Source organism: Lithobates pipiens, unplaced genomic scaffold (genome assembly GCF_037356315.1).
Source record: "Lithobates pipiens isolate NorthernLeopardFrog02 unplaced genomic scaffold, aLitPip1_a1.2 Scaffold_25, whole genome shotgun sequence".
In the NCBI taxonomy this organism is placed as follows: Eukaryota; Metazoa; Chordata; class Amphibia; order Anura; family Ranidae; genus Lithobates; species Lithobates pipiens.
Window position 1 is genome coordinate 191,992,239 of NW_027507787.1, and position 27,966 is coordinate 192,020,204.

At 42.0% G+C, this 27,966-nt stretch overlaps 1 protein-coding gene across 1 annotated transcript in view; it reads left to right on the top strand.

Moving 5' to 3' along the window:
* Positions 1-27,966, top strand: part of LOC143930762 (solute carrier family 2, facilitated glucose transporter member 9-like) — a 107,575-nt gene that overhangs the window by 16,899 nt on the left and 62,710 nt on the right. Inside the window, exons 3-4 of the mRNA XM_077455338.1 lie at positions 9,504-9,664; positions 22,348-22,472. Of these exons, the coding sequence (XP_077311464.1) occupies positions 9,504-9,664; positions 22,348-22,472 (286 nt within the window). The remainder of the gene's footprint in view (positions 1-9,503; positions 9,665-22,347; positions 22,473-27,966) is intronic.

Genomic DNA, 27,966 nt, shown 5'->3' on the forward strand with positions numbered 1-27,966 from the left:
TGATGGGTAATGGCAGATAATTAATGTTGATGCCTTAAATGCCAGTTTAGCAGGCTGCCCCTTTTTAAATACATATTTACAAAATCTGCAGTGCAAGAAATACAAACATCAATAAATATATATATATATATATATATATATATATATATATATATATATATATATATATATATATATATATATATATATATATATATATATATATGTGAAAAAGGTGCTCAAACCACATTGTGACTAGATCATGTCCATTTATAAACAACCTGATGACAATCCTTAGTGGCAAGTGCTTCCCACCTTTCACCACATCAAAGCTGCTTACCCGAAGCCAAGACCCCATAGGATGAAGGTCTATGGAATAAGCAGCAGAAATTTTAGCTTTTATTTTACTTGGAGTCCAATTGGATCAGCCAGACAAAAATTCACCAGAGAGAAAGGAAGGGAGATCTCCATAGTATAGTGAAATATTGACTTGCTTATTAAAAAAGCAAAGAGAAATACTCACAAAGTATTGCACATTAACAGCGCATTCAAAAAACACTGCTTGCTCTGGACAGCCAGCGAGCCTGAAGGCATCACCACTGAGGCTCTACCCTACGCATTTCTTCACAACCAGCGTCCCCAAGGAGCACAAGCAACAAATGGCTTGTGTCAGACTTTGAGTATCTCTTTTGTTTTTTAATAAACAAATTATATTTTGTCTATACTATGGAGTTCTCCATTCTTTTCTCTCTGGTGTATTAATGCCAGGCCTGATTTGATTGGAGTCCATATAACAGAAATGCTACATTCCTGCTGTCTGTGCTCTGTTATTGCAATCAAGAGCATTAGACCTCTTATCCTATGGGGTCTTGGCTTCTGATAAGTGGCTTTATTTTTTAATGTGGCGAAGGTTGAAGCACTCACCACTAAGTATTACCATGACGTTGGTTCTAAATAGACTTGATTCAGTCACAATGTGTCTGAGCACCTTGTGTTCACCTATATACATGTTTACTGATCTTTTTCTTGCACTGCGTTAGCTTTGTGAAAATGTATTTAAGGCTGGGTTCACATGGCGAAACCAGCATCCAATTCGCATGTCCAGAGATTGTGACCAGCTTTCTATGAAGCCGGCTCACACATCTCTGGAGTGGCTTCGGTGTGAATTGCACAGGAGTCCTGTGCGTCTTCTGGTCTGTTTCGGATCCAAATTCAGCCAAATATTCGGGCTGAAATCGGACCTGAAACGGTGAACAGGGACACATCGGACCCCGGCTGTGAGCCGCTTTGTAGTGCGGTGTGAACCCAGCCTAAAGGGACAGTGCAACACTATTCTCAATGTATATGATAAATGTATCCTTTTTGTTATAATTTATACACAGATGTTGTGTTACATTCAAGTTTTTTTTATTACAGATTGAAATCTATTTTTGTTTTTTTTGATAAGCACGAATTTCACTGTTGTGGACACCAAGTTAAAATTATTTGACCTAATTTTGGTCAAGCACATAAATTTGATTTTAAAAATGAATATTTTCTAAACCAAAAACTAGTTGTACCGATAATTTAGTGAGTTTTGTCCCCTCCAGCATCAACCTACATTTATGGGCAACTGAAGCTACAGGTTTTAATTTTACTTGGATAACCCTGTATTGTTTGTTGTCCTGACACCCATCATAGATAATGGTAAATCCTTTTAACATGGTCTTTAAAAACTATTATCTATGGATATATCTTACTTTTTCAAATAATTTGAAAAATAAAGGGTCAATCCACTCATTGCTAAACTAGATATATATCACAGCCCTGGAATATAGAATAACAGACCAGATTTTTACGTTTAACCAAAGTCTGCTAAACTTGGTGATGCTCTAAAGTTTATGAATGACCATCACATTTGACTTTAGGAAATACATGGCTCAAGTGGGGGATTTTGTTTGCTTCTAAATAACCACTACAGTTCACCCTTTAGTCTTAAAGATAACCTGTCATTGCATAGCAGTTTTGTTGATCCTCTAGCTACAGTACTTTTAAGACACTGACTAAAAAGAAATTTAGCAAAAAAACCTGAAAATATTTTAACAATGATGTACCTAGCATATTCACCACTTGAGTAGGTTATATTTTAGCATAGTTCCTCCTATATAGCAAAACAATTTTCAGAAAACATACATTTAAAATAATCTAAAAATACTAATAATAAGCAGATGACAAAACTGAGTCGCTAAAGATTTCCTTGTTGGGGGGGGGGGGGGGTGGAATCCAAAAAAATCATGTCATTAAAATTTAAGAGTGTAATGGTGGCACAGGTAGTGCTGTGACAATACTTGGACAGTAACAGCATGCTATATAAAATAAAGTTCAAGGGTTTAATAAAGTGCATGCAGTACACATGCAGGCCCAGTGGCGGTGCATCCATAAGGCCACCCCCTCTCTCCAGCCACCCCCTCTCTCCAGCCACCCCCTCTCTCCAGCCACCCCCTCTCTCCAGCCACCCCCTCTCTCCAGCCACCCCCTCTCTCCAGCCACCCCCTCTCTCCAGCCACCCCCTCTCTCCAGCCACCCCCTCTCTCCAGCCACCCCCTCTATGACCAATGGATAGACTCATGCATAGCATGAATCTATTCATGGCAGTCGCTGACACCCCCTATTCAGGCACCGACCCCTTTTTTGGGTACTGAACTACAGGTGCGGGGGAGGGGAGTGTGTGTTTTATAAGCACCTGATTAGAGCCGTAGGCTCTAATAGGCATCAAAACAGGTGACTGAGTGCCATGCTTGGTGCTTGCAGTTCACCCAGGTGTGTTAGAACAGTGAATGAATAATCACTTTCCTAACACTGAGCTGCCTCTCTGCCAATCAGGTGCTCGGGTCTGTTACCCATTGCCTGATTGGTTAAAACGACAGGCGCTGTGATTGGATGGCTATCAAGAGGAAAGGATGGGAGAGGATGCATGGAGGACACCACTCTCCACCATCACCCACTTCCCCACTGAGACGGGGTAAGTATCGGGCAGGGGCACAGTGGCTGCATTTGATGGCACAGTGAGACTGCAATTCAGTTTGTTTTTGCCCCCCCCCCCCCAAAAAAAAATTTTGAGCACAAGCGGCCACTTGCAAGGCTTACAGGGGACTACATTATAGCAATATGGGGATCAACGCAATAGTGATCTTGTGATATGTAGGCACAAAATAGCAACCCTTACAATACATGCACTAGAAAAAGAAATGTATATAACAGAAAGGAAAATGCCTTTTTATTTTTACTTTAAAGTGGTTGTAAAACCTTTAAACTACAGGCAAGCCTATAATTAGGCTTACCTGTAGCTACACTGGATATCTCCTAAACCTGCAGGTTTAGGAGATATCCCTGTATTTGCATGTGCCGACGTCACTGGCACATGCGCACTTAAGCCAACTGAATCAATGGCATGTATGTGCCGTTGCTCCAGTTGTACTGTGCCATTCCCGGCGGCTCCCACGCGCATGTGCAGGAGTGATGGCATCATGGCTCTGGCCAATAATGACGCTGGAGCCGCGATACCCAGAAGTAACCTCTTCGCTCTTGGCTAAGTAATTCATAATGAGCTAGTATGCTATGAATACTAGCTCATTATGCCTTTGTCTTGCAGGGTTTTTTTTTTTTTTTTTGGTTACCCAGGTTTACAACTGCTTTAAGTGTGACCTCCAGCAGAAACTTTTTTGTAGACCTTTTTAGTGGCATTCGAAAGGGTTAGAATTGTTTGGGGGATTTTTCTTGTTGCCTACATCAGTGGTCATCAACCCTGTCCTCGGAGCCCACTAACAGGCCAGGTTTTATGTATTACCTTGGGGAGATGCAGACCATAAAACTGCAATCACTGAGAAGCAAATTATATCACCTATGATGTATTTCAGTTATCTTGTAAACCTGGTCTGTTAGTGGGTCCTGAGGACAGGATTGATGACCACTGGTCTACATCATCACTGGGGAGACCTCTCTCTACAGATGCCAACAACCTCACAATGATTCTAAACCTTTCCCACTGTTAACTACTTGTGTTTACCAGGAGAGGTAACCTGTTAAGCGCTACCCAAATTCAAATACATGTATTTGCAAGTTAAAGTAAATCATGAAGCAAATTTTTATTTACATTTTTGTTAAAATCTGCTAAAGTTAAGATACATTTTAAAAATAAACATTTTTCAATGATGAGTTAAAGTTTCTTTTTATTAAATTTCTTAATTACAGAAACAACATAAATAACAAGACACGACCAACCATCATACACTTTAAAAAGAGAATATAGTGATACATTTTCCGAAATCTGGTATTTGAATTATTAATCCAAAAAATAAAAATAAATATGAAGCCAAACAAATTGCAATAGACAATTCTCACATAGGAGCATGCATATCATACATCCAAGACCCCATTGACGATCTATACTGTGTACGACTTGTCCAGCCACTTTGCCCACACTTTGTCTTACTTGCTACCCCTATTCATGCAGGTATCTCTATACAGTGGAAGGTTATTATTTACCAATTGCTTCCAATATGAAAGCGTGTGGGGATGAGGTTTCTTCCAATGCAATAGCTTTTCTTGCATAGAATAGTGATATATTGGCAAAGGTTTGCTCAGACATTGTTGGAAAAATAGTTTCTACCAGACCTTAAGACAGACAGACATTGAATCCGGCAGAGGAGCAATGCCAACATTCTGAGGAGTAGAGGATTTATCTTTTTATGTCTGTATGGCGTAATATACGCTCTATGTACCTGTTTATATTGGATCACACAATCTCTCAAGGATATCAAAGAACCGAAAGGATTACCCCACACAGCCCCCCAATCCTCCACATCTAAATCTGGTATATCTTGCACCCATTTAGCTCTAAGATCCTCTAGTGGCAGGATAGAAATTAATGTAAGATGTGAGTATAGTCTTGAAGTAGGCTTATCCAGGCACTCAGATCTAAACACTGATTCTAACATAGATTGTCTAATCACTAAACTATTCTGTGGGAATTGGGCATGAAAGGTATGGAGAAACTGAGAATATCTAAATAAATGGGAGCCTGGAATATTAAAAGTCGAGGTAAGTGCAGAGAAAGTGGATAATTTCTGATCTGTAATCACTTGGGAGAGTAGTTTTAATGTTCTATTTTGTCAATGCGATGGGCTCTGGTGCTTTAAAAAATTGAGGAAGAGTAGGATTACGCTGAGCACTTGGAGAGAACGCATCCTTAGGATAGTGCTCACATCGAAGACAGGCTTCCCAAACAGGAATAGTAGTGAGCATTGAAGGAGTCAGCTGATATGGTGCCTTAGGGCCTCTAAATAAAAGGGCCTTAAGAGCATCTATAGAACCTACTATTGCCGCTTTCAGCTGGGTTGAGGAATTATATATATCAGGATTCAGCCACCATGTGGCCGTAACCAGCTGAGTGGCTAGAAAATATGTATATAGGTCCAGAAAAGCGAATCCTCCCTGGTCACAAGGGTGCATTAAAGTGGTTAATTTATATCTGAGGTTCTTCGAACCCCATAAAAAGGATGAAAAAAGTTGATTTATTTTTGTAAAGAAGGACATAGGGAGCCACTGAGGGGACTGTCTAAATAAATAAATTTTAGTATAATTTTCATTTTCAAAAGATTAATACGCCCCAATAAAGACAACGGTAAGCCCTTGTACACACGGTCAGACATTCCAATGGACAATGTCCGATAGGACCGTGTTGTCGGATAATCCGACAGTGTGTGGGCTCCATCGGACTGTTTCCGTCGGAGTATCCGATGGGCAAAGTTTTCCAGCTGGGCTATGAAATTTTCCGACAACATGATCCGATTGGACTTCGTCCGATCATGTGTAGAGAATTCCGATCGGACAAAGTGCCACGCATGCTCAGCTCAAATTCCTAGACCAAAGCTATTGGCTACTAGCCTGAACGTATTCACGTCCTAATGAAATAACGTCATCACGTTAAGTACGATCGGAATTTCTGACAACTTTGTCCGACTGTGTGTATGCAACAGTTTCGGACAAAACCCGACGGATTTGGTTGTTGGAATGTCTGACCGTGTGTACAAGGGATTAGGACTTCCATGGCTTCAGTTTCAATCCGATATCTCCCAGAATCGGAGTCAGATTCAGGGGAATAAATTCAGAAACTTGACGGGAAATAACTCCTAAATATTTAAAGTTCTCCACCCACTGCAATGGGATATCATTAGAAGCCATACTTTTGGCCTCTACATCTATTGGAAACAACAAAGATTTTCTCCAGTTTACCTTCAGCCCTGTGACCATTGAAAAAGAGTCCAATATCTTCAAAGCCCCTTGGAAAGGGGGTCCAGCATCATTTAAGAATAGTAAGAGGTCATCAGCATACAGGGCCACCTTCTCCTCCAGCCAACCAATCCGCAATCCCTTAATATTGGGTGCGCGGAGCCTCCGCCACAGGCTCCATGGCAAAGAGGGTCGGAGAGAGAGCACAACCCTGCCAAGTTCCCCTAAACAATGAGAAAGCAGTCGACAATCCACCCCCCATCTTTACTATAGCTGTTGGATTTCTATATAAGACCTGCAACCAGTTTATAAACACAGTTGGAAAGCCCATTCTACGGATAACTTCCCACAAAAATGGCCACTCCAGCATATCAAAGACCTTCTCTATATCTAGTGAGGCAATTACCCTAGAGCCTATATTAAGATGTGAGGCATAAATATTGGTAAACAATCTCCTTAGATTTACATTGGTAGTCCTACCAAACATAAATCCTGTCTGATCTGAATCAATAATATTAGAGAACAAGGGTTGTATTCACCTAGACATGAGCTTGGTCAAAATCTTAAAATCTACATTCAATAAAGCAATAGGCCTGTATGAAGCGCAGATAGATGGATCTTTTGGGTGCTTGTGAATTAAAACTATATGGGCATGGCTCATTGATTCCGGTAGAGCTCCTTCCTTCAAACATTCAGAATAAAGAGAGGCCAATAGAGGTGCTAAAATCGCTCCATGAGCCTTATAAAATTCAATGGGAAGGCCATCCGGTCCCGGTGACTTCCCCAAAGGAAAGGAAGCCATCACTGAACGGACCTCATGAGTTAGTTTAATTGAAGCCAAAGCTCTTTATTTTAGTTTTGAATAAATCAGGGATTGGACCCCTGTAAATACATTTTTTTTTTTTTCACTGTCTTGATATTTTCCTTGTCAAGATTTTATTAAATACACAGCAATTAACAGGTATGCCAATTACGCTTATAGAAATTAAACCCTTTGCTATACAATGTCATGCAAATATTAACAATTAAATACAAGTATCCTTCAAGTGGAATGTATCTAAATGCAACCTGAGGAGTTGATGAGACGTCATGTGACAATATAATCACTCCTATATTTAACAGTACCAACAGTAATTACTTACTAATGAATTTTGAGGGTACAGGTCGTATGCATTTAAAAAGTGAGCTGTAAAATTTAGAATAAGAGGGGAGAAAAAGTAGAAGAGGAGGAGGGTAGAAAGTTGAAGTCCACAAGGTCGACCCAAGTGCCAGTGAAATAAATGGTTTGATTGAGTAAAGGAATTAATTAAATGACTTCCATGGTAGGAGGACCGATTCATCAAAAGTTGGCGGTAGGTAATATTTTAACTATGGGTAACCATATCTTTTCAAATTTGTGGATTTGGTCTTGTTCGATAGCCATCATTTTGGTGTTGGACATGGTAGCATTCATTCTATGCTTTGTCTCAGCCGTGGGGAGATTTTCCAGACACAAAAGGCAGAGAGAGGAGATCTTTCCAAAGTGAGAGCAATTCTTTCTGAAATTGTCACTGGAACATGTCCTCTTTGAAAACACTTCCCATATTTCTGTTCAGCTGACAAATGAAGGGGTTAGATTTTTCCCTCACTTTAAATCCTGGTGACAATGGTCACCAAAATTTTCAAATATTAACTACAGTACCTGTTGCTATAGTCAGCTCTGGAAACCTGCATGGTTTTTATTCAGAACATTGTTAAAAAGATGGAAATTTACTTCAGAATGCCTTAACAAAATCATTATTCTGAATAAAAATATTGTCGGTTCCAGATCTGGCTGTAACGGATTGTTTTTCTAATCTCTGCTGATGTGCGTTTTGCGTGCAGAACCAGCCTTTAATCTACTCTTCTCAAGCTTGAGGCTAACTGTAACCTTTGGACCACTGAGTCATATGTGTGGTCATGCACACTAGAAAGGAATGTCAGGTGATGGCCGTGCTTGTTGAAGGACCTCTAAACATACATGCTGGCTTTTCCAAACAATCTTAAAAAAAAAAAATAAAAAAAAAAAGTCTTGCAGGACCTAAGCAATTCAATATAATTGCAATCAATTAGATTTTCCAGTGTGCAGTTAATGTCTCTCATGTAATCCTAATGAAGATTTATGACAACTGTCAACTACTGTATATATTTCCTTTAGCTTATAATAGTAAAAGCACAGAACAAAAGCTACACAAACTATTTATAACCATCAGCATTTTTGTTTGAGGGTGCAGAATTTTTTACTTGTGCTTACAAATGCTATTTGTGTGTCTTTCTTATTTAATGTATATTTTGTTTCAGTTTAGTAGACCTTTTAAGTTTTGAATTTTCATCTGTCCAATTTTTCTTTTTGATTACATTTCAAAGCTGTTTTCACTTGTAATTGATGTATCTGATCTACTGTATTTGTGTTTAAAAATGATGGAATAATTATTAGTGTGTCCTACAGTAACCAATTGGATATTACCTGTCATTTTTAAGTACTAAAATGTTTGTTTTTACACCTTTTCATTAGGTTTATTATCTGGAGTATCCTTAACTACCCTTATGTATTGTGTAGAATTTAAACATTGATTGTCTAATAGAACTTTTATACAATTTATTTTATCTTATTTTTTTATTCATATATCGAATTACATTCTAGATTTTCTGCATTTGTACCCAGTAACGTAATGGGGATTCTCATGCCCTGTACACACGACAGGATTTTCCGACAACAAAACCCTTGTTTTTTTTGTTTTGTTTTTTCGATGGATGTTGGCTCAAACTTGTCTTGCATAAACACGGTCACACTAAGTTGGTCAGAAATTTTGAACGTCAAGAACGTGGTGACGTACAACACGCACGATGAGCCGAGAAAAATGAAGTTCAATAGCCAGTGCTGGTCTTCTGCTTGATTCCGAGCATGTGTGGCACTTTGTGCAATCGGAATTGTGTACACACGATTGGAATTTATGTGAACGGATATTGTTGGAAAATTTGAGATCCAACTCTCAAATTTTGTGTGACGGAAATTCCAATGGAAGATGTCTGATGGAGCCTACACACAGTTGGAATTTCCGACAACAAGCTCCTGTCAAACATTTTCCGTCAGAAAATCCTATCATGTGTACGGGGCATTAGACTGTTATCGGTTAATATTTTACTTTGTTTTAAGAGCAGCCATATAATAAAACGTGGTTCTACATTAAAGTAATTTGCAATCCAATTACATTATCTTAAAACCTTTTTTGCAGCATATTAAAGCATTTTACAACCGTACCTGGCACCAGCGATATGGAGAGTTTCTCGAGCAAGGACCATTAACCATTTTCTATTCCTTGACGGTGTCAGTGTTTGCAATTGGTGGAATGTTGGGTTCTCTGTTTGTTGGAATTCTGGTATCGAGATTTGGAAGGTATGTCTGTTTTTAGTATTCGCAATGTGTTATTATTTCCTGGGAACAAAAACTTATGTAAATTTTGCAACTCTTATCTTTGGTGGTTTATTTTTAAAATGTAAAGAGTATATCCTGCAAAAACGTGTTTTTTTTTTTTGGGGGGGGGGGGGGGGATAAAGTAGGGAAGGACTAGAGTCCCGTCCCGCTTTTTACTGCTATTTGGGACTCCATTAGAAAGACAAACCCTCACCCTCTGCCCCGCTGACAAATCTTTAGCAGAAGGGATGCAGGGGAAATTCTGCAACAAAAACATAAACCTTTCTAATTGAGCCCCAAATAGTGATGAAAAAATTGGACTTCTAATCCTTCCCCATTCTATCCAGAACTAGAAAAAATTTTTTTGGCATGATATACACTTTTTAAGTTAGTGTAATCAACCACCGTAATTTCAAACCTGTGAAAAGAGGAGCATTAGCATGTTTTCAAACTTATGTAATATTCTGAATTGAATAATAGCTCTATAATAATAGTCTTTCATTTTAGTTCTGTTTTTCAAAGCCCTTGGCAGCTGTTTATAACTCACAAGGATTCCAGCAAAAGGATCTTTCTATTGCATTTAAACCTAGACTCCTAAACTTTATTTTGCCTTAATTCTTTCCCGCCTCATCAACATGCATATGACATTCCTAAAAAAAAAAATGCCCTAAAGGGAGTGGATGTCATTCTGGAAGGGAGAGCATCCCTGGGTAATGCCCACATGTTATACTGAGCCTCCATGATTGGTAGAACTGAAATGAATGAAAAGGGGCAGTAGATCTGGGGAGGAATGGGCAAGATTATCTATCTGACTTGCTTCAGCTTCTGTTGCACACTCTGGGATCCTACATGCTGGAGCTCAGCTTTATCTACTGTCTACCAACTTTAACACACCCCCAGTTGCTATAGCAGCATGGAGTGTGTTTAAATGTGTTAAGCTGTCAAAGGACTTTTAGGTAGAAGTGATTTGGGTGGCTGTAAAACAAATCGATCACTTCCACGCCCACCAGACTTTCTAGGCTCCGCTGTTCCACTTGCGGACCTGGGACCAGCATGGAGGGTGGAACGGAGGGAGACCAATCAATGCCCAGTCACTGATTTTATTATTTTTTTTCCACCCTCCGGTGAATGAACATGGAAGCGACGTGTTCTACATAACTTCCAGGTTCAGCTGTCCCTTTTCCTGGCTGCTGTGGCCGAGGATGAAGCTAAGGGAGCACAATCTGTGCTCCGTTAGCTTCTAGAGCCACCCATGGCTAACTCTCTAAACTGATAACCTGTCACTGGTTCCTGGGTGACTTGACTTGTTGGGTATCTCTTTACCCATCAAAACCTTTTTATATTTTGCCAAAAATTGGTTAACATATTGTGTTTTGTGTGCAAAAGATCAACTTTTGAGCATTTTTTACTGATAATTTGCATTTGATAAACGTGCGCTGATATTGTGTGACATAAAGTGCAATTGCCATCATTTTATTCTTCATGGTCTTTTTTTCTTCAGAGAATGTATAATATTTGAGAACGGGGTTTACTAACGCTTCAGGCCTAAAATGTGCATTTTAACGTGTGCAAATATTGGCCCTGGTACCAAAGTGGTTAAAGCCTTTGTGTAGGGGCAGTGAATGTATTACAGTATAGAACTACAGCAAATGATCAGACTGTGATTGATTGGCATGCCAAACACTGCATTTGAATACATATTCTCCTTTTGAGACATCAAACATCCTCTAAAGGCAGTTTCATACCTCTGTTTTGGTGCAGTATTAAGAATTTAGTCTGCCACACTTGTTACCAGCCAAACCCACCTTTCCCAAGGAAAAAATGCATGTGCAATGTGTTGAAAATACAAGGAGACTGCAGTAGGCTGCAACTGGGAATAACTCTCCTGCATTACACACAATTAAAGAAATGGATTTCCCGGGTCACTAGATTGACAAAAAGGTAGTATGGTACACTGGTTCAGTACTGCAATACTTGGACCCTTGTAGGTACATTGCTGACAAAGAAGGATCTGTTACTTGAACGCATTTCAAGATTTAAAATGGAAGAAAAGCCTGACTATTTCTAATTGTAATACTCCCTTCTCAGGAAACACCAGAGTTTTAAGCCACGCCATCCCTCCTGCCGTTAGTTTTCTGTGTTTTCTCCAGAAGGGAGACACTGCTAGGAACCAAGGCCATTTTTTTCAGCTGGGGAGGCTGAGGCCGGTATTTTCCTGTAATGGAGAGACAGAGGTCTCTCAATGCATTGCAGCTAGGATGGGGAGTCCTTCATCTGCCTAGTGTACTAAGCGCACCCTGTCCCATCTTGGGGAAGTTTTTGAAGGCGCTTGCTTTACAGTACCTTGGGGAGAGGTAGGGGGGTTTGTGCTGCATTCCCCTAGTCTTGTGGCGGCCAGTATGGAGCTAGATTTTGGGCTGAACAGCAGGTGATGTCAGTTCCGGCAGGGGCAAGCACTTCCGCTTGACCCGCGGTTTCCGGCCGCAGGATGTAAAGCGAGCGGTATGACGGCTGGTGGAAGCTTTGGTTTTTGCTGTAGTGTCAGCATTAGAAGCAACGATCACGACCACTCTTCGTTCGTTCTAGTCTGAAGGGATGTCTGAAGCAGACGCTTCCCGATCGGTTCAGGGTGACACAATCGCCAGCCACTCTAAGGTAAGTGGAACCCTGGGGTGGTGTTCCCTTACCATATTCCCGTTTTAGCTCCACTGGTGAATTCCCCTCTAGGTGGTCAGAGGGAGTTTCTGCATACTTCTGGTACCCTGGTGGTGGTCGGTCCTGGGGGGGGGGGGGGGTGTGCCCTCCTGGTGTCAGGTGTGGTCTGGTGTATTGTGGTACTGATAGTTTCTCATGCTGTGGGGTTTGTTTTGTCGTTTCAGGTCAAGACCACTGAAAAGTCTAGGTCCCCTCACAATACCAAGAGGAAGTGTCCATCATGTAGGAGTACTTTGAGGGAATCTTGGACCAAATTTATGTGTAGGGACTGTATCGAGGGGCTGGTTAAGGAACATTCTGAGGAGCAGGGTTCTGACCTGGCAGCGTCCATTAAAGTGGGGTGCCCCTAAAAAAAAAAAAAAAAAAAAGTCAGCAGCTACAAATACTGCAGCTGCTGACTTTTAATAATCGGACACTTACCTGTCCCAGGGTCCAGCGATGCGGGGAACGAAGCCTCCCCCTCATTCCCCGCTCCGCTTGCGGCGCCGTCATTCGTACTGTATGCACCCGGCTGTGGCTTCACAGCCAGGCACCCACTGCACATGCGCGAGCGGCGCAGGGCGCTGTGATACGCCGCACAGTCATCTGGGACACGTGACAGGTCCCAGATGACTGTGCGGCGCGAGAGGAAGTGATATCACCAGCTCGGGCAATGAAGGCAGACTACGAGGAACCCCCTAGCAACAGGTATTTAGAGGTGAGTATAATTTTTTTTATTTTTTTCCAATTATTTATTTTTTATTTTTTTAAAGATTTTTAAACTCTTTTTTTATTTTTTGGTTGCAACACCACTTTAAGGAGCTTTCCAGCACGTTCCAATCTTTTAAGATGCTGTTTGCGAGTTTCCATCCCCCACAACCCCCATCTAATCCTCTGCCAGCACAGAAAGATGCCGCACCTGGTCCTTCAGCAGGTCCCTCTATCAGTGAAGGGTTATCTGGGGGCACCAGACAGACTTTTGAGGATGAGTCTGACGGTGTAACCTCAGACTCCTCAAGGGTGTCAGACGGAGAGAATATGGATAGTGAGTCCATTCAAACCTCCCATTACAAACTCTCCCTGGAAGAGGTGGAGGAGCTCTTGGCATCCATCCATACCACCTTTGGTATCCAGGAGGAGAAAAAATCTGTCTCTCCATGATCAGATGTACAAGGGTCTTGGAGAGCAGAAGAGGAAGGTCTTTTTGATCCATGAGGTTCTGGTTGATGCTATCAAGAATGGCGAGACCCAGAAAGGGCCTTAAAATGCAGATTCCCTTTTGCAGAGGATGAAGCGGCTGTATGGAACAAATCTCCTAGACTGGATGCTGCCTTTTCTCAGGTATCCAGAAAGACAGATTTGGCCTTTGAAGATATTGGGAGTGCTATCAGACCCCATTGATAAGAGGATGGATTCTCTATTCAAGAAGACTTGGGATTCCACCCTAGGGAATTTTAAGCCTGCCATGGCTGTCACAGTGGTGCGTGTAACATGGAGCACTGGCTAACACACATAAAGGCACATATTGAGGCTGGGACCGCAAAAGAGACGATACTCTCCTCTTTCGCAATGCGTTTAAAGGGGGTCACATACATTGAGGATGCCTCAGCAGAATCAGTCTGCTAGATCCTCTGCCTTGGCCAATTCAGCCAGGAGAGCTCTCTGGCTAAAAACCTGTCAAGGAGACAATGCTTCAAAGATAAAGCTTTGCGGAGTCCATTTCACGGGGGGATTTACTGTTCGGTCCGGACTTGGAGGCTATCCTAGATCGAACAGCCGATTAAAAAGAAGGCCTTTCCCTTAAAGAAAAAGTTGGGGTAACAGTCTAAAAAGAAGGCTCGCCCGCAGAAGTTGTTTAATTTTCTGAGGGCAGAGTCTCCGAAAAAAGTTTGGCCCAACAACGGCAAAGGGCACGATTTTTCGCCCTCCTGAACAGCCCTGAAAATCCCATTGACAAGTTAACCCCGGTGGGAGGAAAACTGGGGGCTTTCCTCCCACAGTGGGAGTCGGTTACCTCCAATCCGTTCATTCTAGGGATTACAAGGAGGGGGTACAGACTGGAATTCTCCCCCCCCCCCACACAGGCTGCTAATAACAGATTTGCCAAGGTGTGCAGAAAAAGCGGCAGCTTTACCGGCGTCTCTGGAGGAGCTGGAACAGCAGGATGTAGTGTCACAAGTCCCACCTCGGGGCAGAGGGTTTTATTCCCACCACACTGGCCCATGAGGCTGTGGTTCCTGGTCCTAAAGAAGCTGGCAGTGGAACCGCCTTGGATATTGCCGGTCAGGGAAGACCTCCTCTATCAAGGCCCAATCTGCTGCCCTCAGGTGGAGAGGTGGAATCTGACGGCCTGGCTACCGAAGAGGAGATGCTGAAAAGTAAGGGGTTCTCCAAAAGGTTCTAAATTCTAGGAAAGAAGAGACGCGCAAGATTTATTTGGAAGTCTGGAAGAAATTTAATTCTTGGTGTGCGGAGAGCTCCTTTAGCGTTCGCAGTCCAGTAGCATTGCTGGAGTTCCTACAGAGTGGGTCAGATAAGGGATTGGCCTTCAGTACTCTTAAGGGTCAGGTTTATGCTTTTAAGTGTATTTCTTAAACAACTACCAGTGAATCCTTGGATTTCCAGGTTCTTTAAAGCTTTAAGTAGGCAGAGATCAGTCAGCGTCCATCCTTTTCTGGTCTGGGATCTCTCCCTAGTATTGCAGGCTCTTACAGGGGATCCTCTTAAGACAGTTTTTTTTGTTTTTTGGTGGCAATCATTACCGCAAGGAGGGTTAGTGAGTTAGAAGTCCTCTCAAGGAGGGCACCCTTTTTTTCATGTATTTCCAGATCGGATTATTTTTAAAACCGATCCAGGCTTTTTGCCAAAGGTGGCTTCAAAATTTAATAGGAGCCAGGAAATCTGCTTACCCACTTTTTGTTCAAATCCTGTGAGGGAACAGGAGCACATCTTCCACAGGTTAGATGTCAGGAGATGTGTATTACAATACTTGGAGGTTACGAATCGGGGGTCAAGAGCTTCCAGATATACTATAGCCAGGTGGCTGAGGTTGGCTCTCAGTCAGGCCTATATAGCAAAAGGGGTGGCGGTCCCCGAAGGTATTAGGGCTCGTTCCACTAGGGCCATGGCAACATCGCAAGCAGAGTGGGCTGGTGCTATACCCGAACAGATCTGCAGAGCAGCAACGTGGTCGAGTTTTAAGACTTCCGTTAAGCACTACAGACTGGACTTGTTGTCTGCCCAGGACCAGGCCTTTGGGCGTGAAGTCCTGCAAGCAGTAGTCCCATCCTAGGGAAAGTGCTCGCTTATCCCCTCAAGTGTGCTTTCCTGAAAGACGAAAGGGGCAAAATCTAAGTTATGCACCGGTAACCTAACGTTTTTTCCAAGAGTTTTTCAGGACAGCACCGGTACCCACCCAAATAATTTTTTGCCACCAGGACGCGAGAGCATCAGGAGTATGAAGGTTGGTATGATGTGTTCTTGTGTCTCCCTAGACTGGCTGGAGGTTCTCATGGAAAAACTGACGGGCTGGAGGGATGGCGATGGCGTGGTTTAAAACACTGGTGGAGGGGGTGTTTCCTGAGAAGGGAGGAGCCGAGGTCTCAAGTGTGCTGTCCTGAAAGACTCTTGGAAAAAACGTTACTGGCACGTAACTTTTATTTTTTTTTTTTTTTTTTTTATACAGGTTAGGTAGAAGGGGCGGAGTGAACACTTTTAAGAATATTATAGTTATAATCTAGTTCTTTCAATTTTTTGTTTTCAGTTCTGACTGCAGTGTACTTTGAAATCACTTTGTCGTGGGAAATGTGGAACTCTGCTTCTAAACTGAAATCTTAATCTTCGCTAAAAGCTAGCAGTCTTTTTTTTTTTTTTATTCCAAACATGAAATAGAAAAGATGCTAAACCAGTCTTACTGCCCTCCAACATCTGACTTGCGTAAAGTTGAGTATTTGCATAAATCTAGTAATTTATGATAATGCTCCTCAAATGTTGATAATTCAAGGGTTAATTGAAGGGTAAGACCTCATTGGATGCCACTTAAAAGTTAGAGTCCTTCATCTCTGTAGGATTTATTAGTTCTGTGCCATTCTCATTCACAGTAATGATCACACACAGACAATTAATATCCATGGGATAGCCAAGTTGCTCACATCAATAGCATGGCTGTGTATATGATGAGAACATATTGTGACTAGCCGAGCAGAATATAGTTTACTTCAAACCTCATCCAAGGCTGCCTGCTATCTTCCATTCCAGATTAACCACTTTCTCACACTATTAACCCAGGCCTTTTCATTTACATAATGGTTTTCTCTTAATGGCAGGAGCTTGCACTTCTACATAATAACACTTTATACTGCTTTATCAGATCAGGCCTTATGTTTGTCTAACACACATACATTCTAATTGTAGCACTACCCCCATAGGAGCTTCTGATAGATGATGGGTTTTCCTACTGTTTACAATGATGACCCATCCTGAAACTGGACCCAATAACAGACCAATACATCAATGAGCTTTATTAAATACAGAAAATAGGCGGTTAACAGGCTTCACAATAGTAAATGTAGTGGTTTAATTACAGTAGCAGAATTCAATATTATAGCAATTTGAAGAGTATAAGTGTTCGTCTTCTTTATAGTCACTGAAAGACCTTGCCCAAAAGGCACTGGGCAAGTGCAGAACAATGCTATTACCATGCAACAAATATCCCCAATAAAGAGCAAGGAGGATGCAGCTACCTACTAAGGGCCTACCCAGAAATTACTGGACTCTCTCCTCTGGCCAGTAGGTAAATCTGGCCCAAAATATGCAACTGTCTGTGCTATCATCTGGGCAACTTTGTAAACAAAAAGCCACCTCCTTCCTTCATTTACCACCCCAGTCTTCCAAAATATTTAGATACCTGAAATGGAAGAAACCTTGCAATCATTTTAAATGTATCTTCTTTTAATATTTAATGCATTTTCCAAAATATTTTGCAGCAAAATAGAAGAAACATCTACTGTCAGAAACCATGAAATCAAACCGAGACAGAAGTACAGTTAAATCGCACTTGTTTAATAATAAAAGTAAATAGAACAAACATAGTCAAAACATAGCCAGAGTTCAGGAACCAAAACAAATAGTCAGACAAGCCAAACATCAGGGAGCCGGAGTTCAGCGTAGTAAAACGGCAAGCAGGATCTGGAGCCAGAAGGAGATAGTCTCCGTGATGTTGGCAAAGGCAGAGATCTTCTGGGCTGGACGGCTTAAGTAGCAGGAATGACTAGCAGGATATCAACAGCTGAGTAACTGTGGAGAGATAGGAGCTGGCAATTAGCCGACAGCTGAGGGACCAGCTCAGAGACGGAAGGGCTGAGCCCAGCCCTGATGCCTACTTACTGTAAGTAATACTCTAAGGATACTACTGTCCCAATTGCCCCATTGCTAATTGTGGGGCCCCTTTTAAAGTTAACGCTGGAGTGCTTAACCTTCAAGTGAAGGTATTTGTAATCCACAGAGGTAAGGAGGTATCTTTCCAAAGTGTTTCAGACAGAGAGAGAACGGATTGGTGGGTTCTCCATTAATTAAAACTCTACCAGCAGCAGTAATGTCCCAGCAAGCATAGGCAATATGAAACTCATACAAGGATGGCCAAATACAGCTGACACATTTAACATCTGGCAAATACTCTACTTGGATGTAGTCTGTTCTCTGATGGCTGCTTCTTAAAGCTGGATAGAGACAGATTAGCAACTGGCCACCAATGGGTGCAAAATAATTTTTGATTGATCAATTTGGGTACAATCAACCTGTCCATACATAGTTCCAATTTCGTCCGTTTCCCCGCTGAATTGGTTGAGATTCAAACTATGGCTGGCTTTAGTGTTTTCCACTGTAGAACCATGCTAATCTCTTTTTTAAAAAACAATTCCAAGTTATAGGGTTATGACTAGACATCTCCCCCGTCCCATATGAGTGCACATAGTTCCTGAGGTGCCAATTGTCATGTAAGGGTGTAAACGGGTGCATCCAATGGATTGCATCATGGTTTTGTTTTTGTTTTTTTTTCCTATTGTGGTTTTAATTACTTTGTTTTCCTCTGTAAAACTGTAAATCCGAATGAGTTAACTGCAATGTGTAGTTGTGCTTGCCCTGCTAGGGTGGTACTCCCTGGGAGGAAAGGGTTAACACTGCTGGCCAGGTTTCCTTGGTCTTTTTCAGAAGTACTGCCCTCTGGTAGCTCTATGAATCTAGGGGGGGAGAGACCACCCCTCGAGGGCGCTGCAGTAAGAGGGCCGGAGGTACAGTTTCAGGCCTTACCACTTAACCACTTAAGCCCGGACCAATTTGCAGCCAAAGGACCAAGCCTCTTTTTGCGATTCGGCACTGCGTCCCTTTAACTGACAATTGCGCGTTCCCCAAACAAAATTGGCGTCTTTTTTTTTTTTTTTTTTTTTCTCCCCACAAATAGAGCTTTCTTTTGGTGGTATTTGATCTGTGGTTTTTATTTTTTTTGAGCTATAAACAAAAATGGAGCTATAAACAAAAAAAAGTATTATTTTTTTTACTTTTTGCTACCCCAGAAATTATATTTAAAAAAAAAAAAACTTTTTTTTTTTTTTCCCTCAGTTTAAGCCGATACGTATTCTACATATTTTTTGTAAAAAAAATAAAAAAATAAAAAAAAATCACAATTGGCAATTATTGATTGGTTTTCGCAAAAGTTATAGCGTTTACAAAATAGGAGATGGTTTTATAGCATTTTTATTAAACATGCGCTCCCGACCCATGGCTGGGCACTTAAAAAGCAACGTGCCCAGCCGTGCCATTCTGCCGACGTACATTGGTGTGAGGCGGTCCTTAAGTGGTTAAGGAACAGAATGCTACTAAATATGTGAACTAATCCTTGCAATTAACCACCCCCTGTGGGAACCCAGCTGGGGTTTCTGGGGATAGGAATTTATGCCACTGCTATATGGACTTTGGGATTTGAGTACTTTGTCACCTTTATAAAGTATGACTACATCATTGGCATTCAGGGGCACCAGGTGAACAGCACTTAACAAAACGGGTACATGTTGAAGATGTCGTGTGAATTGTTTGTTACTTCTTGAACAGCTTCAGTAAAGAGCATTTATTGTTCAACTTGGCCTGGTCTGAAGTTACTTAAAGTAATACTAAAGGTTCCATTTTATTTTTTTAAATAACCAACAAACGTGTTATGCTTACCTGCACTGTGCAATGGTATTGCATAGAGTAGCCCCAATCCTCCTCTTCTCGGGTCCCTCACCAGTACTCCAAGTGCAACCATAGGAAGCTACTTGCTATAGGGGTACGTGTGTGTGCTCACTTTCAAGCCCTGTTCTGTGTGTCCATAAGACACACAGAGTGGGGATCAGCCATGCCCAGCAGTCCCTCTTCACTGGCTATGATTGACCAATGGCTCCCACTTCTGTGTCTCAGCAAATGAGGAGGCAGAGAACTGGGACAGCAGCAGCTCTTGGGCGCATTGTTGTTGGCTCAAGGTCTGGTATGTATTTAGGGGGCTGTGGGGAAAGCTGCATACTGTATATGTGCATGAAGGTAAAAAAACCTTCAGCCTTTACAACCACTTTAAGGACACCCTTAAAGGGGTGCAATGCATGTATGGCATATTACAAAAAACAGGACTTAAAAAATGGACAAGAGGAGATAGTTTCAATGTCTACATGGAGGAGGCTATATTGGCATTGCTAATGACTACCGTACTAGTGTCATGTACATGCAGCCAGCCGGGAAGCGGTGACATAGCAAACGTGACGGAGGCCCTTGTAGTGAAGGAGCTTTTGTGCTTAGGCTCCTTCTCTCCCAATTGGAATACTGGGTCTGACCTCTCAGCACAGAGCATCCTAGGAACCCATCCTGGGAGTCATGAAAAATGGAGTGAGGCCTCAGGAGAAGAGCAAGCACGAGTGATGTACATCTTATTAGTATTCAAGTGAAACATACATTTTAATGACACTGGGAGTGAAGGTGTGAGGGGATGGGTTACTAGGCTGTCGAAGTCCTGGTACAAGCTCGGTAGTACTGTCTCAGAAATGCTGCGCAATACAGAGAGAGAAGAGTTATGAAGTGTATAGAACTGTTATCCATTGTGCATAGAGTGTAATGAAGAACTAATATTTAGAGTGAACAATGTAAAGAGTATAGAAACTGTGTTCTTATAGAGAAGATTTGCTTGGAGAGCTACGTTGACTTCAACCCTGCATTAAACGGCAGCCTCAGTCCACCTTTGGGGGCAATAGTGAGCACTTTCTCTGGATTCCTGCATAGGCACTGGAAGCTTGTGATTGGTCAGGTGTTGCTGCTAAACTGTACACGTAACCACCCTGCTTCTTGAATAAGCCAGCTACCCACCTGCTGTGGATGGAACCCTCCGCCAAATTGTGTCATACTCCTGGCCATAGGGCTGCTCACGACCTTCTTGGCCATAGGCCTGATTAGTTGAGAATAAAGGGGTGACCACACACCAATGCATTTTCCACACTTTATTGTAACTTTCTAAATTTTCTATGACATCTAACATCACATTGACATACTAGCAGAAATCTTCGGTGTGGATTACCATACACAGGAGTAGACATTCTGTAGTTGTCATTTAAACACGGAATACCAGCACATACGTTTTGTAAGTCATCTTTCCCCATGTACAGTAAATCCACAGCATTCAGCTTCCGTTACTGAGTTTAATCAAGGTGCTCTCATTAATCTACCAGTCTCTTCCAATGCCGCTGGTATAGCTCTGCCCAGCCAGGCAAGTTCCTAAATGGCACAGTCATTCAAGGGTGTACTAGTACTCGCATCAGAGGCTCTGGCCTGGCTTAAAAGGCCTTTTGCACTCCATTTACAACTCGCAGAAGACCATAAAGAGTCAGGATGACTACAGCTGTTCCTACTGTATTCTGAACCACTTTGCCTGGGCTTTCAGCCCTCTAGAGCACCCTTTAGGTCAGTAGCCAATTACATCCTAGTAGCGCTGGGTTGTTTGGCTCTTTTGCTCAATCTCACCTGACTCCTCCCATCCTGCCATTTTATATAAGTACTAACTCCACTCCATTACATCACTAGAGGAAGGTTTTCCTAGAAAAGGCGCCTAACACCCAATTACCACTTTCCCTTTTATTATACTGTATTGGGAACAGAGCCACCTAGTAGCACGCTAACTGTAAGGCCGCGTACACACGCGGGGACTGTTCGCTCAACTTTGTTCGTCAAACAGTTTCAGCGGACAGTCCTCTCAAAATTAGCATGGACGGACTTGCCCACACACGACGAACGAACAGTCCGCTGAAACCGTGCGCGATGACGTGAACGGCACGTACGACGGGACTAGAAAACGACGTCCTATACACTGCAATGCAAACTTCGGCATGTAAATCCTTTCTGAGCATGCGCGGAACTTAGTTTGACGAACAAGCCTACACACGAGGGGACTGTTCGCTGAAACTTTGTTTCAGCGGACAGTTTTTCGGAATTTCCGAAAAACTTTGTTCAGCAGACTGTCCGCTGAAACTGTCCGCTGAAAGCCCACACACGAGCGGACTGTCCGCCGAAACACTGTTCAGCGGACAAAGTTGAGCGAACAGTCCCCGCGTGTGTACGCGGCCTAACTGCCTACAACTATACCTGAACATTCAATCTGGGGGATGGTGGAGGCATCTAAGCTTGTATAAATGCAGATTTTGAGAAAGTGGGATTTGTATAGGAATTTTACATGGGATCTAGCAGTGACTTGCAGAGGTGAGCACTAAAGTTACCATATGGTTCCTAGTATCCAGGAGAGGGGGTAAGTTTAGCAAGTTTAGACAGAGGAAAAGTTCTCAGAATTTATTTTGACTTTGCAGTTGCTGATCTATACTCTCATACAAAACTTCAATTGTTTCTGAAGCTCCTGGTATAAGTCCATTCACTGGCTAATGGTCAGTACTGTTAATTATGTCCTGCAGGAAAGGAACAGTGATAAAGAGCTCCCCATTGGTCTTCATAGCCGGTGCTTTGATGGGTTTTAGCCGGATTTTAGGGTCCCCAGAGATGGTGATCATTGGACGGTTTATCACCGGCATTCACTCAGGTAAGGCCTCCTAATTGCTTGTAGCACATACTCATAAAGCAAAAAACATAACCATTTATTGTGTCCCTTTGCTGCAGTGATACTGAAACGCCGATTCTGAATGTCTAATAAAATTGCTTTTCAGACCAGATACTGTAATCAAGTGTTATAACTCAAACTTGCCTGCTTCCTGGATTTGTCCAACTTATTTTAGAAGGCAAAGAGCAAATGTGTAAGAAGCAGCTGCCTGTAGCCAATGGAAATAATTTTTCCATCAGTAATAAAATTGAATTGGTTAGTATGGGTTACTCTATTTGACATTTATTGCTCTTGTACAGCCCCTTAATTTTGTAACCGATTACATTTTAAAAGTAACTTCTTCTTTTTTTTTTTTTTTTTTTAAAAAGGTAAAGCCTAAGGCAATGCAAATATTTATGGATTTTATTTATAGTACAAAACATGCCTGAATGGGAATATCCTGTGTTCTAGTTCACTCCAAATGCAATTTTTTTTTTTTTCATGCAAATTTTATGCAGGAACCTAGTGTAAAATCCTGTACTTTAAATTGCATAATATGCAAGGGTGGAAATATATCTGTAGCAATAGCTCTCTCTTGTTGGAGCTCTCAGCCCTGGATGCATACTGTTTTTGTCATGGAGTTTGTATGTTTTTTTGAATTCACGACCCAAAAACAAAATTTGTTGGCTGGTCTTGAATGTGTTTGCGTAGGCTTTAAAGTATCAGCCAATAAGTTAATAGTTTGGCTCTATTAAACTAGGACAATAAATAATACTTTCTTTATCATACATCATGGGACACAGAGCCTAAGTAATAACTTAATGGGTATATAAGCACCTTTAGGTGCTTGACACTGGTATACCAAATACAGGAAGTTCACTCCCCTATATAACCTCCTCCTCCTATCAGTACCACCTCAGTTTTTCGCCAGTGTCTAAGGTGTTGGTCACGAGTGAAGATGTGCTCTGAGGAGCTCCAGGAGGGATCCATGCTGAATTTAAATAGCCTCTATAGACCAGATCCATCCAAAGTGCCACTGAGGCCAAAGTGGATGGTACCTGGGCCTCGTATCCAAGCACAAGGCTTTGCCTGTAACGCCTCTCTTTGCAGAGCTGGACCGCGGGACCCAGGGCTTTGGTCATGCTTCATTACCTAAAAGCTTTTCCTGGCGGGATGCTTTTACAGGTCCAAGGGAGTGAAACCCCCGATTAAAAAGGGACCCGGTACTTGAAGGTTTGTTAAACGCAGCCTGCCATGATGGGTGGTGAAGGCTGGATTGTCAAATTGGCAAATCCTGCGGCAGGGATCAGTTAAGGGAGGAAACTTTGGAACTAAAAAGTCCACCTATGATTTCTTCATTACGGGAAAAAATGTCATGCCTTAAATCTCCAATAGAGGGAGTACGTGCACATACCTTAATCTGTTGTCTTCACTTAGCTCAGTGTCAGTCTGTGCATGGCCGCAGCAGCTTGTGACAAATGATAACGAAAGCCGAAAATCCGAAAAATGAAAGATCCGACATAAATGCTTTATTTTCATTTTCGTTGTTACAACAGTTCAATATAGAATAGGAGATTCGAAGTGACTCTGACAATAACAATCTGTGTCTATTGAACCTGTGGTAGAATATGCCTAACCTTACCTCTATTAGTCCAAGATTATATAGAGAAGAGATTCGACAGAGAGAAAATATTCGAAATAGAGAGAAAAGATTAGACAGAGAAAAGATTCTGGAATTGGGTGGGGGAAGTAAAATAAAAATGATGATGAATGTTATTGGCTGATTGTAACCAAAGAGGATGAGCAGTAAAATAGCTAGAACTAAGTGCACACGTACAGCCAACTTACTTTCACTTACGATTGCTAGCAGAGAGAGACGGTCAATTTTAGCTGGTCCGTTTGAATTGTCACTTGTCAGAGAACCCAAATTATTAATTTTATTTATTAAGCACAGCAGCAGAGCAATGGTGAAGCAAGCTACAGTTCAACTTAGCTTTTTCCTAATAATCTGCTGCTAATGTGCTAGTGTGAGAACCTTATAGTGATACTAGTGTTGTTGTGATAGCCTCAGAGGCTGCCTGTGTTGGGGGGGGGGGGGAGATTTATTAATATTATTATTATTATAATAGAATCTTGTTAACTGATCAGTGATCGCTATCAGCAGTCCACCAGTTTCTGTTTGAACGAGTATATAATATATATATATATATATATATATATATATATATATATATATATATATATATATATATATATATATATATATATATATATATACAGAAACACTTGTAGATGGCCCAGGAACATCCTCCATGTCGCTCTCATAATGGGTTGCCGCCATATTCGTTATTATCAGTCACTCACTATCTGACACCTGACACTGTGACTTGGACCATTCATTCAACATGAACGACGGAGATTCGACAAAGCAACGAAAAACGCACACGTTTATAATAATATTCGACGGAGCATCGAAATTGTACGACACTGCAATCATACATTTCTGGAGTCAAATGCTCCACCTATAGGCTATGTAGAGTTTAGCAGCTCCGTTGAATCTTCTTTATACATTCGACAGCCACCATAAGCCTTCAAAGACAGATTCGACAGTAATTCATGCAGATTTTCTGACGAATGCAATATTTGAATGAAAAACAAAATCAAATTTTTGGGAGTAACCAAATAAATGTATTTTTCGGACGAAAACGAAATTCCATAACAAAATATTTCACTCTGCACATGTCTAATTGCTAATAGACCAGTCAGTGGCTTGTTTAGAGCAATGCGTACGCATTACAACCAAGTTACCTGGAAAGTTTTTGGGTTGTTGGATTCTCAACCTAGAGAAATTTTCCTTTAAAACAGATAAAAAGGCTGGAGTACTTGGGTCTGATCACAGACACAGCCAAGAAAAAGGTGTTCTTGCCTCAGGCAAAAATCAACTCCATAAGAGCTGGTGCAGATGGTCAGGTCAAAAGGCAATCCCTCCATTCGCCTTTGAGTTTGCTAGGAAAGATGGTGGCTTCATTCGAATCGGTTCCTTATACCCAGTTACATTCAAGACTGTTGCAAAACAGTATCCTGTCTGCTTGGAACAGGACAATTCAAGCTTTAAACTTGCCAATGCGGCTGTCCATAAATCTGTCCCAAAGCCTCAATTTGTGATTACTAATCCAGAATCTGCTGAAAGGCAAATCCTTCAGACCTTTTATCTGGAAAGTGACAGATGCCAGCCTTTCAGGCTGAGGAGCAGTACTAGAAAAGTCAACTGTCCAGGAACAGTGGTCAAGAGCCGAAAGAACCTTGCCCATCAATATCCTAGTGATTCGGGCTGTGCACCTGGCTCTGAAGGCCTGGTCTGTCAGTGCAGAGAGAGGTGAACCATATTCTGACTTGAGCATAAAGGAATGTTCTGTGCCTGTTGGCAGTCTTCATTCTGGGAGTAAAGAATGGGCAGGCGGACTACCTGAGTCACCAGTAGTTATTCCAGGGTGGATGGTTTCTTCTCTCCGACATTTTTTGGGCTGTTTGCCAAAAATGGGGACTCCGGACGTAGATCTTCTAGCGTCCAGATTCAACATAAAGTTAGTCAACTTTGTGTCCAGGACAAGGGATCCACTCGCATGTGGAACAGATGCGTTGGTGATCCCGTGGGATCAGTACTTAGTATTCACTAATTTATGCATTTCCCTCTATTCAGTTGCTGCCTTGACTTCTTTGCAGGATCAATCTGGAAAGAAAGCCGGTAATTCTGGTAGCACCAGCATGGCCCAGGAGGTCATGGCATGCAGAAATCGTAAAGATGGCAGTGGAGGGTCCATGGTCCCTCACACTACTGCCAGACCTACTCTCACAGGGGCCGATATTCCATCCTACCTTACAAACACTAAATTTAATGGCTTGGCCATTGAAACCCACATTCTGAAGAAACGTGGGCTTTCCGGGTCAGATCCCTACCTTGAATAATGCAGGGAAGCTAGCTTCCAAGACTATATATTCGAGTCTGGAGGGCTTATGTTTCCTGTTGTGAATCCAAGGCTTGACACCCTCTGAGGTGTATCATAGGCAGAATTCTTGACTTTCTACAATTAGGGATAGAGATGAAGTTCGCCAAGTCTCTGCTTTTATCAGTCTTATTTCAAAGACTGCTTGCTACACATTCTTTAGTCTGGGGTTTTATGCAAGGGGTGATGCTTAATCCACCAGTCAAACCTCCTTTGAACCCATGGGACTTGAACTTTAGTTTTGTCAGTGTTACAAAAACAGCCATTTGAACAGATACAACATATTACCTTAGTCCTTCTGACAAGGAAGTTGGTATTTTTTGGTTGCTATATCCTTAGCAAGGAGGGTTTCGGAATTGGCTGCTCTTTCTTGTAAAGAGCCATATTTGATTATTCATGAGGATTGAGTGGTGTTGTGCCCTCCATCCAGGTTTTTTACCAAAGGTGGTCTCAGATTTCCACCTGAACTAAGACCTTATCCTGCCATTTGTTTTTTCCAAGACCATGTTCCAGGGAAGAAAAGTCAGTACATTGTCTTGATGTGGTGAGAGCTGTCAAAGTCTATTTAAAGACGACTGCTCAGATTCGGAAGACTGACGTCTTCTTTATTCTGCCAGAGGGTCCTAAGAAAGGACAAGCAGCGTCGAAATCCAGTGTTGCTAAGTGGATTCGGCAACTTATAATTCAGACTTCTAATTTAAGGGGTAAGATTCCTCCTTTTCAAATCAAAGCGCACTCTCCCAGGTCGGTTAGTGCTTCTTGGGCAGTGCATCACCAGGACTCCATGGCTCAGATCTGTAAGGCCGCAACTTGGTCTTCAGTAAGGATGAGCTCCGGCATGTTCGCATACTCCATGTGCAGAGCCCACCAGGAAGTCGGCGCAGCGCTGCGCTAATCTGAGGCAGTGAGACATTGCCCTGATGTGCGGCTGCAGAGATTGGGCAATGTCTCACCGCCTGTGATTAGTGCTGCGCCGACTTCCTGGCGGGCTCTACACGTGGAGTGTGCGAACACACCAGAGCTCATCCCTAGTCTTTAGTACATGCATTCAACAAGTTTTATCAAGTGGATGTAAGGAGGTATGAGGATATCGCTTTTGGGCGCAGTGTGTTTCAGGCAGCAGTATGAGGGTACCGTGTGGGTTGTGCAGCATTGCTATGGGACGTCCCATTAAGTTATTACTTAGGCTCTGTGTCCCATGATGTACGATAAAGAAAATAGGATTTGTATAACCGCTTACCTGTAAAATCCTTTTCTTAGAGTACATCATGGGATACAGTGGTCCCTCCCCTCTTTTTGGGGTTTAAGTATATTGCTTTGCTACAAAAACTGAGGTACTCCTGTTAGGAGGAGGGATTATATAGGGGAGTGAACGTTCCTGTATTGGGTATACCAGTGTCCATCACCTGAAGGTGCCTATATACCCATTAAGTTATTACTTGGGCTCTCTGTCTCATGATGTACTCCAAGAAAAGGATTTTGCAGGTAAGCTG